This window comes from Anastrepha ludens, chromosome 5 (genome assembly GCF_028408465.1).
Source record: "Anastrepha ludens isolate Willacy chromosome 5, idAnaLude1.1, whole genome shotgun sequence".
Classification (NCBI taxonomy): domain Eukaryota; kingdom Metazoa; phylum Arthropoda; class Insecta; order Diptera; family Tephritidae; genus Anastrepha; species Anastrepha ludens.
Genome location: NC_071501.1, coordinates 71,757,538 through 71,773,333, shown reverse-complemented (window position 1 = coordinate 71,773,333; position 15,796 = coordinate 71,757,538). Strand labels below are relative to the sequence as shown.

General features: G+C 36.0%; 1 protein-coding gene across 1 annotated transcript in view; it reads right to left on the bottom strand.

The window, feature by feature from the left end:
• Positions 1–15,796, bottom strand: part of LOC128864754 (uncharacterized) — a 260,399-nt gene that overhangs the window by 182,183 nt on the left and 62,420 nt on the right. Inside the window, exon 3 of the mRNA XM_054104510.1 lies at positions 609–722. Within this exon, the coding sequence (XP_053960485.1) occupies positions 609–722 (114 nt within the window). The remainder of the gene's footprint in view (positions 1–608; positions 723–15,796) is intronic.

The following is a 15,796-nucleotide window of genomic DNA, read 5'->3' as shown; positions in this document are numbered from 1 at the left end:
AGAACGAGTTCATCCAGCTTCCTCCTTCTATGCTATTTGCACAGCACCCAGTGTCAATCATGTCCAGAGTTTCACGAAGATGTTCACTAGAATTATTGCGACCGAAATATTTGAAAAAGGAATAAACGAGGAACAATAAGGGTTTTGCCCATATCGCTCGAAAATGATGCCATTTTTGTTATAAGACAAATTGTTGAGAAAACAATTTCGTTGTTGAGAAAACAGTTTCGTAGATCTTGCCAAAGTGTTCGCCAGAGTTAAGCTATTTGATGTAAGTCAAGTTATTACGGAAGGAATATGCAAATGAAAATATAGTAGCGCTAATACAGAACTTAAGTACTGACAACAAAATAATTATTCGGGCAAATCGCATATAATCAGATTCTAAGCTCAATACCGTTTAATGGATGCGGTTATCGGGAAAGTACGAGAATGAGCTTCTGGATGTAGATTGCGTAGAAAAAATAAATATGTAAATAATATGCTATGTTGCCGAAGCGATGCATTATCCCTAAAGTGATTTTATAGACATAATTTTTCTTAAAAAGGCAAGAAATTTATACCTGCATACAATAAAATTCATTTTAAAAATATTTCATTTTACTTACCTTATCGAAATCTATGCGATTTTTCGGCACTAAAACCTCTATCAGAGATTCTAAAGGTCCAGAAACTATTCTACCGTTTATATACATAATACCACCGGATCCAAGCACGGAGCTCTGCAAGTAGGCAAAAAAAAAGCAAGAAATATTAAGTGAATGCACAATTTCCATTTTGAATTCAATTTCAATTTTGAAATTTAAGGCAGCACTGAGAAACGTAACTCAGCAAAATCTTTCAAGAAATTTAAGAAAATCAAATTTACTTTGCAACTCAATAAAAATTTAATAAAGCGAAAAAGCATGTGTGTGTGTATGTAGGTATGTATGCATGCAAGCGCATGCTAGTTATTGTTAGAGACCAGAATGAGCTTTCAACATTTTGCAAAATTCTGCTTCTCAAAGCAATGAACTAAAATTTCATTTAATGTAAAAGCGTCTTAGACGCGCATGAGTGCACATTAGGGTGGATCGCTTTAAGGTTTAAAAGGAGGATTAAAAAATGAAATAAATTATAATTCGAGATCTTATTAAAGACAAGTATTGGAAAAATATTCAAACTTCCAAAAGCGAAAGGTCTATTAAAATTTCTATAGTTTAACTTGGAATTTATTCACTATTGATTCGAAGATGCATTTATCGAATGGCTGATGCTTATTTGACTCGATCTTCCACACATATTAATTTTCAGTTAACTTTCCAAATTACTGCAGCATGAGGAGCTACTGATGTTTTCATTAGATATCGGTGCAACAGCACATGCCGAATGTGCATGAGCAAGCATTTTTTCTTACGTACTTTGCAGACAAGCTTTCTATTCAATAAAGTTACACTTGGCTCAGATAGCTGTGATGCTTTCAGAGTGCCACCCTATGACTTTTATTCTTAACATTTTTTAACCAGAACTTGAAAAATGGTAACACATGCGAAGAACATCACGCAAACTCCATAGCAACCAGTGTATTGATAACTTTTAATTTTTAAAACTTCCCAATTTATGAATTATTTGGTGTAGGGGAATTGTTATTGGAGGGCTCATAAATTCCTCTTTCAACGTATTTTTTCTAAAAGCCTCATTAATTCTTCTGAAAGCATTTACACGCACAAACAATTTTGCATCATCTCATCTCTAAGAAGGAAAAAGAAGAAAAAGAGTTTACGAATTGCTCCATTTGAAAATTTTTCTCGTCAGAAAACACAATGTTCGGAAACTGACCGCTTTCAGCCATCAGCTTCAGAGCTTCAGCACCGGTTTTCCATGGTATTGTTCATGGCGTTAAGGATTGCGTACACTTTAGTTAAGAGGAGTGGGGCCTACCTCTTCAAAGGAAAATGTAATTTATCCACATTTGCTCCGACCTATTAACAAGTTCCTAAACAAGATTCTGTTATAGAGTCATCAGTTAGGATCTAACTACGTAAAGGTCCGAAGTTTGTACTTTGATTTGAATTGACTTTCTTTTGACAGAGACTTCAGATCGCTTAATGACATACCGCGTTGGAAACGTCAGTCCAAGTAGATTTTTACCATGGAACAGTACATGCCACGCGAGCGCTCCCAAATTGTTGAAATTTACATTCAACAAAAGAAGTCAATTGTGAAAACTCAACGTGCGTATAAAAAATTAAATAATGTGAAAAGTGCGCCTTCTGAGAACACCATTAAACGTTTGTACGAAAGGTTTTCGACTGGTGATGCTCTTTCTAATCCAAAGAGGCCAAATCAAAACCGACCAAGGCGTCGCCATGGACATCCCAAAATCGCCGTTCTCAGCAGTTGGACATTGCTCGGACCACTTTACAACGAATTATCCGCATTGATTTGCATTTATTCCCGTATAAGATTCAATTGGCGCAAAGATTGTTGCTTGCGGACAAGCCTCGTCGATTGGAATGGGCCCAAAGAGTCCTCGAAATCCGTTGGGTCCGTCAATACGGGCAACCCGTATAGGCGAACGTACCTTTCTTCAGCAATATTAATTATTGAAAAATATTACTTATTATTACTGCTATATGATTGTCCTTACAGAACAGTATGAGATATTCGTGCACCACCTATGGAAACGCACATTCCAGGGCGAGTGTAACATTTAAATCTGAGCGAGTGTCTTTAATGGTTAAATTTTTGTGTCCACTCCTGGAGGAAAACCAGACGAGACACTGAAATGGGGAACCTTTTTATTAGCTAGAGTGACGTCCGTTTGTCATTAGGTGGATAGGCAACACTTTCATAATTCCATATCACTAGAAATGTTTCTACATGCAAGAGTTCAATTCATACTTTATTTATGCTAACGGCGATAAAAAAGGGAAAGTTTTGTAGTCGTTATTTGATTCTTTTTGCTTAAATATCTGAACTATTAATAATAAGAAATCGCAGATAACGTGATTTTTGGTGAAACTCAAAACTTTATTATATTACACTAGAATTGGTTTTTTACCAAACTTTTATTACAATTTTTACTTTAATTTCACCGGTGCTGTACGCCATGGAACAAAATTAAAAATAATCTTTCCTGAAGTTCAACAAATTATTATTATATAAATGATCGAATTTAAAAATAAACTAATTATACAGACATCTTCCCTGTGTAATTATTACATTTTGAAAAATTTACTTTTTGAAGCTGTTTCCTGGAACAACGAAAAAAAGTGTAGTACATCAATTAATCTCACCTTATGGATGGCGGCCGCCGTAGCCGAATGGATTGGTGCGTGACTACGATTCGGAATTCAGAGAGAACTTATGTTCGAATCTCGGTGAAAGACCAAAAATGAAGAAAACGTTTTTTCTAATAGCGGCCGCCCTCGGCAGGCATTGGCAAACCTCCGATTGTATTTCTTCCATGAAAAGGCTCCTCATAAAACTATCTGCCGTTCGGAGTCGGCTTGAAACTGTAGGTCCCACATCAAGACGCACACCACAAATAGGAGGAGGAGCTTGGCCAAATACCCAGGATGTGCGCGCCAATGAGTAAATTGATTTTGTCATCACATCGCACATCGAAGCCTTTTCTATATCGACAGACTGATGCTAATTAAAAACGCCAAGTTTTCCATCTTCTGCCTTTTCTTTGCTTTCTTTAATGCCAGCAGTTCTTTTTTTCACTTTATCAGTCTCTCATCATGGCCGTCCTATGGCATGGCGCAGAAGCTTATACGATGACGAAATCGGAGAAGCATCCGCTGTGGTTATTGAGAGAAAGATTCTACGGAAGATTTTTTGACCTTTGCAAGTTGCCGACGACGCATATCGCAGTCGAAGGAGCTAAGAGCTGTATGAGCTTTATGGTGGCATAGACATAGTGCAGGAAATAAAGATTCAGTGGATCCGCTTATTAGGCCATTTTGCTTGAGTGGATACAAACGCTAAAGCTCTGATGATTCGATACGATACTCGATAAAGGAAAAAGAAAGCCACTTTTGCGTTGGAAATTGCCAGATATATTAGATATTGAGCAGGTGAGATAAACGACTGGCGCGCTTTGCTAAGCTCGTACGCAATCGCGTAAGCGGTTATCGTGTCAATCAAGAAGAAGAAGTTCCTTCTTTTCATCTGTCATTAGCAGTGGGCCGCGTAGCGATGGGCTAAATTATTTGTATTCATTCGGATAACGTGATCTTCTCGGCTTAACTGTTTCCTCAGAACTACTTCAGATTTCATCAATTTTTTATATATTCGCACAGAAGCACCCTAATACATTACATATACACATTCAAAGTAAAACATATGTGCCTGCTGATATTTGTGAAAATTTTGTAACTGGTATGTGTTGCACGTGCGAGAACATGAAGTAGCTGCTATTTCAACTTTAGAGAATCACCTCGCTCTTCCGCACAGTTTTTCTTCTCATTTTTGTCCAAATACTGCATGCGTCTATGCCTGCCGACAGTTTCTGCTGTCAAATAGGGTATGACGATCTTTTGCTGCTGGTAATTTCTTTAAGTAACTACCAAAAGTCGACGTTGGCAGCAACACGTAATTGAGAACAACTATGTAGACAGAGCGCTGTGGTTTTGAGTGATTTTACAAAACAAAACAAAACAAAAAATAAAAATAAATCAAAACAGCTAGTGAATTTGAACTTGATTTGGAATTTGTGATTCTTTGCAAGTATACTGCGGATGAAGCAAGTGGAATAACAGTAGTTGCGTCTTATACCTACATGCTCACCATTCCTTGATTGATGTTACTCTACAGGAAATTTCACTGTTGCCGAACTGGTTGGCTTCTAGTGGACTACAGCCATACCTAACTCGCGGGCCGTACTTTTACTTAAAAAATAAATAGCAATTGAATCTAAGATGGCTATACTTTAGAAAGGGTCCATGGGACCATTTTTTTCAATACTTCCGAAATAGTATTGTACTAAATGCATCTAAATTTCGATAGTTTCCATTAAGTGTTAAATTGGTGATTTTTGTGATCTTTGTTGAAATCAATTACCTAAAAGATCAATAAAATTATCAAAGCCTTGGTTTAATCAGCTTACGAGGTTTATGGCAGTTAGTAAATAATTTGAGCGTAAATTTGTAAATAACTTTGAGTGTATGGCTACGTAGACTGCGTCGTATAAAGACAAACCATTCGGTCCTCTTTCCTATAGATTCTCCCAGCCCTAGCGGCGTTATTCTCTAATAAAACGCCGAACGTTGGCCTCCAAGTCGTCAATCACGATATCTTTAACAGCACATAAGCTCTTGAAAAATAGTCGACAGAATTAGTCGTAACAAAATGAACTAAGAAATCAATTGAAGGGAAAACTACCGCTGCACGCGCCGCAATCAGATTAAGGTGTTCGGGCTATAGGCTACACCTAAGTTACGGACACTCTAGCAATCTTAAAAACTTTGAGTTCATCCCTACGGTGTTGGACCACTGTACACCCACGCTAGGTCCGAGCGGACCTTTTTCTACTCACATTCCCGCAAGGGATGAGTGGGCGGGGTGCAATATTCGACGGCAAGGCATGGCAAACATGTTCACGGATGGCTCGAAGTTGGACGGAAGGGTTGGTGGGGGAGTATTCTGTAAGGAGCCTCCTATCAAACTTAAATTTAGGCTCCCGGACCACTGTAGTGTTTCCCAAGCGAAGGTATCCGCAATTAAGGAAGCGGTGGACTGGTTGCTTACTTCGGTAATTACCGTTAAGGAAGTAAATATTTACTCCGATAGCCAATCGGCAATTAGGGCATTGGGCTCGCTGTTTGTGCCTTTGAGGTTGGTCGAGAAATGTCTGGCTTCTCTCTCGATTGCATCCGAATACTTCGTCACCAGGCTCATTTGGGTTCCCGGTCACAGCGGCATAGAGGGAAACTGCTGGGCTGATGAGCTGGCTAGACAAGGAACTTTGGAGACGGTTTCGTCACGAAATGAGAGAATTGGGGTTCCCCCGAGAACCTGTGGTCTGCTCCTGGAAAGATGGGCCTCGAGTCAACTCAGCGAGCGCTGGGCTAGTGCGCAAACGTGCAAGTTCGCGAGATCCTTCTGGCCACGGGTAGATCGGGGACGCTCAAGGGAACTCCTAAGGCTAACAAAGCCCCAGCTCTCAAATTTGGTGGGCATCCTTACCGGACATTGTCCGTTAGGTGTTCACGCCGTAAGACTTGGGATTACCTCAAGTCCGTTCTGCAGAATTTGTCTGGAGGACGAGGTGGAATCATCTCAACACCTTCTTCTCAGCTGCCCTGCTCTCGTCTGGCAAAGACTTAGAAACCTGGGCTCCCACTTTTTCGCTACGCCTGCGGATATAGCCGGCGTAAGTATCATAAATTTGTTGAAGTTCATTAGTAGCTTGTTACGGCTAACTACGAACGCAAATCAGCCCCGTCGGCGCCGTCGTAAAATGTATGGTCATCATCGTATCTAATCCCAAGGCTCCTTCTTCCTTCCCACGTCCTTTCTCCTCTCCCATGTATGGCACCACAACGGACGAATTTTTTAACATTTGTCCAAGTGAGCCCTTTAGCTAGGGCAGCCATTTAACCTAACCTAACCTAACCTAATCAATTGATATATGCATATCTTGGAATAATTTTTTCATTTCAAGTTCGTTCCAAGAATGTCATATTCTGTTCCATGTTCTCTAGGCCACGTATTTTACTAGCAACGCGTGAATAATTTATTTACATTTTTAATTTTGTTTAGTTACATATCGTTCAATCTAGCCTCTGACATACAAACTCTACCGAGAGGTGCATTTTTTGGAACATAGTGGCGTCATGAGGATTACGAGGGACTTGAGCCTCGCGTTGATTGTTCTCAATTCAGATACCACAATTTTGCTGATTCATAAAATTACGGCGCTAGAAGTTAGCCTCCTCGTAAAATATGATTCCAATAGTTATTTAGTTAATTTTCGAGTCATGCACCAAACGTGGGTGACCCAGTGTCTTCAATGCGTACATAGCCCCCTCAGATAGGTACCACTCGGCATTACTAAAACACAAGAAAAAATCTTCCGTCTCCCAAATTGAAATAATTGCACTGGTTCGCAAATTTAATTTGTTTTATCCTCCGCAAGTCATTATCTAATTTCTATGTACTCGCAGAATCGCTTGCTGATTCCGAAATTCTTTGTGGTAGGACAAAAGCACGTTTTTTACTATTAATATATCTTTTTTTTAATTTTAGTGAGTGGTTATGTAACTATACATTTCTTATGTTTTGACTATAGTTGGTTGAGCAAATCACAGAACAACGAACGCAGATTTTGAAATTGAGAGCAAATGGACGATTTTACACAGAAATACAAAATTTTCTTCCATTTTGTTTGCCGAAAATCCGGGAAAAGGGGGAGGAAAACGAAAACCTTCCCTGCAAGATGAGCGCAGAATTGTACTTTGGTCGAAAGGAAATTCCAACAAGTCAGACATACAAATTAAAAAATGAGGTGATCTTAAATGTTTGGGATATAACTGTACGCAGAAGACTACGTGAAGGTGGATTAATAGCTCGCAGCCCACGAAAAAAGTTACTGCTGACACAAAAACATGGAATTTGAAGGAAAACATGCTAGCTGGACTGCTGACATGTGGCATAATATTTTATGGGCTGACGAATCTAAAATAGTTTTGCATGGCGACAATATGTTAGACGTTTACCTGGCTCCGAAAATCAGCTACAATACACTTTAAAAAGCACTAAACATGAAGGCTCAAGAATAATGGTATGCGGATGTTTTTCATATTATGACGCAGGCCCCATACACGGAATTGATGTCATAAGGGACACCAATATTTATGAGGAAATAATGCAGAATGTTATGATGCCATGTTGCAGAAAGGAAATTCCAATGAGTTTACCAGCAGGATAACGATTATGGAATGGTCAGCTCAGTCCCCCGACCTGAATCCGATAGAAAATCTGTGCGGGAAGATCTGTCACAATGCCAATGCCGAGAAATAATCAACAACTTTGGGAAATAGTTAAAAATGCATGACTGAAGATTTCGAAGCAGCGATGTGAGCAAATGGTGGCGTCAATGCCCCGCTGTTGTGCAAGATTCGAGAATTCAACTAAATATTAGTTACAACTTTGTGAATGCGAACTTTGTCAATGCAGTTTTTATTTAATTTTTTTTATAAATTTGGTCAAAATGCGTTACTTACATGATCACTGCTATTTTAATGTTAATCCTGTATTTCTTGTTTTTGTTATAAAAAGTTTTGTTTTTCGTTGTAGCATTGATTTAGGTAATGTGTTCAGTTAAAGAATAGAATAATATTTCAAAATTATATACACATTAGGAAGTTTAAAATCACTTTTTTTTTAATCTAATATTTTTTTAATATTTTCGTGTTCACAACTACATGTAGATAGTTATCATATGATAACATATATGTATGCATTTGATCATTTACAGGTTTCCTATTTACCCATGGATTTTCTTCGATATTAACTAGATTCTTTCCTAAAGGAACAGGCTTTAAGATAGAGTAAAAAATTTACTTTTTATTTGTTAGTTTCTAAATTCTTTCGCTATCACAGTTGACTTTTGTTTTGCAATTTTTCACTACAAAAAAAAAATAAGGAATTTGAAATGATTCACACATTTTTTAGAAGCCTGTGGCCTTTCGGAAGTACACAATGCTAAGAGGAAGTTTCAGTTTACAGGAATTGGATAGTAAACTAATTTTTGCTGTTAAGCAGTGTCTCTACAAATATAAGTAAATATCTATGTATAGAAAAGTTCATCGAAATCGAATTACTCAAAAGCTACTTCATGGATTTAAACATGTTTTACACATTTAGAAAATCCATCTAATCTGTCTCTATCGCATTAACTTTAGCAAGGTCTTGCCATCTATTTGTATTTAAGTAAAGGCAATTTTTTAAAAAATATAACCAAGTAACAGAAAAGATTTCAAACACAATTTTTTTGTTAGCGTTGCCACCTGATTTTTTTTGCAGTTAATATGCATACCAAAAAATATAGGTATTAACTGTCAAAACATGTATAAAGGTGAAGATAATTCTGACCAAATAATATTTTTCAGTGGCGTTGCCACATAATTAAAAAAAATCAATAACATATTTTAATCGGAAAGTGTTGGAAATAATGAGCTAAACTTTAATTAAAATTATTTGTGTATAGCGTTGCCACCTAGTTCTTTTCTTTGCAGTTTATCTGCATACCAAAAAATATAGGTATTAACTGTCAAAACATGTATAAAGGTGAAGATAATTCTGACCAAATAATATTTTTCTGTGGCGTTGCCACATAATTAAAAAAAATCAATAACATATTTTTTTATCGGAAAGTGTTGGAAATAATGAGCTAAACTTTAATTAAAATTATTTGTGTATAGCGTTGCCACCTAGTTCTTATGACGAAAATTATAAATAATAGTACAGCTGAATTAAGTAATATAATTGAGAACATTTTAATTAAAAATAATTTTTTTAATGGCGTTGCCACTTATTTTTTTAACTCAGAAAGTATTGGAAGCTTAATTTTTGCAGCTGCTTAGAAAGTGCTCCGATTTTAGAAATTCATTTAGAAGTATTGAATACAAGTGCGGAATACATACTAATTCATTTTATACGCAAGCGGACTTGCGGGCTCTGGCCAGCGTCTTTTGAACAGACGTGGACAAGACAAGACAGAAACAAAAACCTTTAAAATATTAAAATTCTTTCAGGTTTCACTATTTTTATTCAAAATGCGGCTCCTAATAATTAGAAGAAGAATGACATCATTTAAGTGTCCACCATGAGCACGTCTATAGGTAAAATCCGCCAAACAGGCGATTCATGGTTATCTAATTGTTAAGAACGTCAAGATATCAATGCGCTACAGCAGCAATATTCTCAACAGAACGCCCAGTTTTTCGTCTGCCAGTCCTTTTCTATCGTCAACATAACCAGTTTGTTGAAGTTTTTTGACATACTTTTGAAATGTTGACTCATTCGCACGATTATATCCAGCAAAAAATGCGTTTTGTTGGTCTGAAATATTGACCCTCCTCATAATAAGTGTTAATAGTTTTAATGCGTTGTTTTCTCGTGTAAAATCGTAAATCTGTCTACTTGACAAGTGTCAAAGATGACATGAAAAGGTGCAGGATTTATTCACTGCTGTCATCGAGGGATCACTTTTCAAATACCATTTATAGTAATAATAATAACAAATATTTAATTTTGACAATAAGCGAATGAGAGATGAATGAACGAACACAACAAAGCCTAAAATAACTGCTAAGTGATGAACTTCTGCAATTGTCTGGTTTATGGCGTTGAGAAAAATTAACTTAATTAACTCAGATATCGGCTGTTCCAGGAAGATAAGTTGGATCTTGTAGGACCCCAGACTAAGATATTATCTCCAAGTGGACGAGTATACTCCGTAGGTTGAGTTATTGGGAACGGCGTCAAATCGACAAATGTGGGTATTTGCCGCTCCCATTCGTGTCACTAGTTAAATTTTTGCTTGGAGAATAGTCGCATGGCAAAAAAATACAAATAAATAAATAAAATATACATACTCGTACATACTAACCACCGTATATGCAGGCATGCATAAATTTAATGTGGCATGCATATTCCCAAGGTAATTACGTCTAGTGCATAAGAGTTGAGAATTAATTGAAATTTTTGTAAATTTGTTGAAAATATACTTAACTTTATTGAGGTTAAAAAATTATGCTCTTTTAATGTATAATATTTTGCAAAAATATGTAATATTTCTAATATTTTGCAACCACTTTCATGTGGCATAATTTTCAAGTGCCAATTAAATGCTCTCAGTTCGCACTCACTGGTTTACCGCTAACATTTGGTTTTACAAACAGAAAATTTCATTGCTTCGTCCAAATAATGTGGCTTAAAGCAGTTTTCATTTCATTATGTGAAAAGCTATTAATAATATATCTATTTACGCGCATGAGTTTTTCATTGTCGCTATGTTATTTTGTTTTTTGTTTTTTGATGTTCTAAATAAATTTACACCTAAGGCAGAACTTAGGAATAGAATCCCACTAGTAAAACTACGCTCTGTTTATTTGTTGCAAAAAATGATTTTAAATCGTGTTAGGAAGTTGTAAGGTCATAAAGCAGAGTTGTTAAACATTAAATTACCACATTTGTACACCACTTAAAAATTGTTGTGATCATAGAAATGTGACATTGAAAATATTGATGCCTTTATTTATTTATTTAGATTATTTATATATTATTTACTTATTTATTTTTATTCAAAAACACCAAAGGTTTTCAGTGCTAATACAAAATGTTTCAATTAATGAGTAAACAGAGCTAAGACTAAAATATAGCTTGATCAATAAATTCATAAATATAAATACTATGGGCAAAAAGTAAGGTGAATTTATTTGTCAAAGTTCGCGGGATTAAAATTTCGCTCTAGATGCTTTCCATTTCAATTCAACCGGGCTATTCGGGTCATGTTCTTCGATTTCGATGTAACTTAAATATGTTGCTCTCTGGTCAAAATAATGAGACACGTATTTTTTTGTTCGCCCGAAAAAAATTTTTTTCAAGAGTTATCGGCAATTTTGTTTTTCGCCTCAAACTCGATTTTTTTAATTATATAAGAAAAAATTTTTTTTAAATGCCCATAACTTAGTCAAAAATGGACCGATTTTAATAGTTCTGGGTTCAAAATGATCGTAATTACTTACACAAGCGACTTCATGTAGAAACAATTGCAAAAAAGTAGTTGAAAATTTTTTATTTAGCAAAAAAGAAAAAAAATTTAAATTTTTTCAAAATTCAATATTTCAAAAAGTGTATTTTTTTTTTTTTTATAACTTTTTCCAAATCAAAAAAACATCTCAAACTTTAATTGAGCTGCATGCCTAGTAGCTAAAATGAGTTGTTTTTGAGTAATGAATTTTTGAGTAAACACCCTGTTTCGCACTTTTCGTTTTTTGCAAAATAAAAAATTTTCAACTACTTTTTTGCAACTATTTCTACATGAAATCACTCGTGTAAGTAATGACGATCATTTTGAACCCAAAATTATTAAAATCGGTTAATTTTTGACTAAGTTATGGGCATTTAAAAAAACTTTTTGCTTATATAATTAAAAAAAATCGAGTTTGAGGCGAAAAACAAAATTGCCGATAACTCTTGAAAAAAATTTTTTTCGGGCGAAAAAAAAATACGTGTCTCATTATTTTGACCAGAGAGCAACATATTTGAGTTACATCGAAATCGAAGAACATGTCCCGAATAGCCCTTTTGAATTGAAATGGAAAGAATCTATATAAGAAAAATTTTTTTAATTGCTCATAACTTAGTCAAAAATAAGCCGATTTGAATGATTCTGGGTTCAAAATAATCGTAATTACTTACACGAGTGATTTCATGTAGAAATAGTTGCAAAAAAGTATTTGAAAATTTTTTATTTTGCAAAAAACAAAAAGTGCGAAACAGGGTGTTTACTCAAAAATTCATTACTCAAAAACAACTCATTTTAGCTACTAGGCATGCAGCTCAATTAAAGTTTGAGATGTTTTTTTGATTTGGAAAAAGTTATAAAAAAAAAAAAAATACACTTTTTGAAATATTGAATTTTGAAAAAATTGAAATTTTTTTTCTTTTTTGCTAAATAAAAAATTTTCAACTACTTTTTTGCAATTGTTTCTACATGAAGTCGCTTGTGCAAGTAATTACGATCATTTTGAACCCAGAATTATTAAAATCGGTTCATTTTTGACTAAGTTATGGGCATTTAAAAAAAATTTTTTCTTATATAATTAAAAAAAATCGAGTTTGAGGCGAAAAACAAAATTGCCGATAACTCTTGAAAAAAAATTTTTTCGGGCGAACAAAAAAATACGTGTCTCATTATTTCGACCAGAGAGCAACATATTTAAGTTACATCGAAATCGAAGAACATGACCCGAATAGCCCGGTTGAATTGAAATGGAAAGCATCTCTAGTTATTTTTCTCATGAGTTGGCAGCACTGTTAATAACATCTGGGCCAACTTTCATGTGAATGTCATTATCAGTAATATATTTACGCTTGTGTTTACCAAACGACCAAGAGTGCATTTTTCGATTTTTACAATGTCTGATTTGATTGAGCAGAGAAGTGCCATCAAATTTTGTTTGCGGAATGAAATTTCGGCTGCGGAAACATTTAGCATGTTGCAAAAGGCAGTTGGTGATTCGACCATGTCGCAGAAAAATGTTTATAAGTGGTACAAAGACTTCAAAGAGGGTCGAGAACGTGTTGATCACTTGGAGCGCTCCGGACGACCATCGACGTCAACAGATGACCAACACGTCAATAAAGTGAAGGAGTTAGTGCTCAAAAATCGTCGGTAGACTATCAAAGACCTTACTGGTATGATTGGAATATCAGAAGGATCTGTGAAAACCATTTTGAAAGACCATTTGGGCCTATGAAAAGTCAAATCTCGTTTGGTACCGAAAACTCTAAATTTCTTGGAAGAAAGTCGTCGCGTTGATGTGTGTGAAACAATGCTTTCAGACTATCAGGACAAGCTCAAATGCATCATTACGGGAGATGAGACTTGGATTTGTGCTTACGACCCTGAAACAACCGATCAATCAAGCGAATATCGTGCTAAAGGCGAGGCCAGACCGAAAAAAGCACAACAAAGTCGTTCAAAAATAAAGGTCATGATGACAGTTTTTTTCGATTTTTGTGGTGTGGTGCACTATGAATTCCTTCCACCTGGCCAAACTGTTAATAAGAAATATTATTTGAGCGTTATGCGTCGTTTACGTGAAGCAATGTGTCTAAAAAGACCAGAATTATGGGCCAACAACTCTTGGGTTTTGCATCACGATAATGTACCGCCTCACACTCCACTCGTTCTGCGTGACCATTTCGCCAAAAATTCCACGCATATCGTTCCGCAACCACCGTATTCGCCTGATTTGGCTCCGTGTGACTTCTGGCTATTCCCACAACTAAAGAGACCACACCGGGGAACGCGTTTCGAATCGATTGAGGAGATAAAAGCTGAATCGAAGAACGTGCTGATGGCTATACCGGAAATGGACTATTTGGCATGTTTCGGGGATTGGAAAAATCGTTGGCATAAGTGTATTTCATTGGGAGGGGATTGTTTTGAAGGGGGATGAAATTGATTTACAAGAATAAATAAAGATTTTTCATTTTACAACCAAATTCACTTTACGTTTTGCCCACAGGTATTAGGGATACATTAACAAAGAAGAGAATTATTTTTACAAAAGAATTAAAAAAATGAACGAAATGGACTTCCAAATTTGATTAAATTTTCTGGCCAGCATAATAAAGTTAAAGCGTGGCAAGACAAAAGAATAATCAATGTTATCTAAAATTAAATTAAAGAAAGGTGTAGAATCGACAGTAATTCAGTTGTGTAAGGATCTGAAAAGTTTGATCTATGGTATTCCATCTAACAAACCATAAGATCGATAATGAATTTTAAAATAATAAAATTCATATGACTTGAGAAAGAAAAATTTGTATAAAAAATCACTCCAAAGTCTTTGATCTCATTCACAGATTGGGACATCACACATAGATTGGGACATCACACACAATCCCAGGAGACTGCAATTCATCTTCTTCTGAAATGCAGCGCTATAGTACGGAGAAGGTTGAGGTATCTTGGCCAATTGCAGCCAGAGGAAAAGCACATACGCTCAACCCAACTCAGCTCTATCCTGAGTTTAATAAGGGAATCCAAGCCCAGATGAGGTACTGTGATGGTGCCCTCTACTCATGAAGACCATGAGGTCGAAGTACAAACTGCATTCATCTATCTATCTATCTATCTATAGACTGTATAATATTACGAGATTTAGAGCAAGTTACTTGAAAACATTGTTTAAAATTTAAAGAGAAACATGAATATGCGCACCAAGAATCGAGTTCATTGAGATCAGTCTGAAGCTTAAACACATCCTCTGAGTTTGTTAGTGTGGCAGAAATTTTCAAATTGTTTGCATATAATAGGTGTGTGGAGAATGAAAAGCAGCTGCTATTCATTTTCACACATTTATAAATGAGGCAAAAATTAGGAGGCCGAAAATATTACCTTGAGGTACCCCAGAAGTAGCAATGAAGAGGACAAAAGATTCACCCTCAATTGTAACAAGACAATTCCTTTCACTTAGAAAACTTGTTTACTACTGCAGGAAAACCGAATGAAAACTAAGGGAGCACAATTTACACAAAAGAATTCTATGTGACACCATGTCAAAGGCCTTGTATATGCAATCTACTTGAAGTCCAGACAAAAATGATTCAATACAATGCTCCCAGGTCGGAAACGGTAGACTTAAACTATTGCAAAATCATGTTGGCTTGAAGAAGTTAAACTTTTCCTATCAAAGTGTCATTTTTCATTAATATTCATCAATTTCTAGAGTTCCAAGTTGGTGTGTAGGAGCACAACGAATTTCTTCCGTTGCGTCTGTTTTGCGCCAATCGCTTAACTTCATTTCTGCTAAGACACGGGATTCTGATTACAGCATTTTTCTCCAGGTGTTCGCTGATCTTTCTCGCTTGCGCTTTCGTTGAGGATTCCACTCAATCGCGGTGTTGTATCGCATCTTTCCCTCCGCAGTACATAGACAAATAACGTAAGCTCTGGATCTAGTCCCATTTTCTCTTTCGGGCTGCTATGTAGTTGCAATTGCTTCTACTGTAGCTCTTAAGGCAGAACATTTAAAAAAAAAGTGTGGCATTAAGATGTCATTGAAGG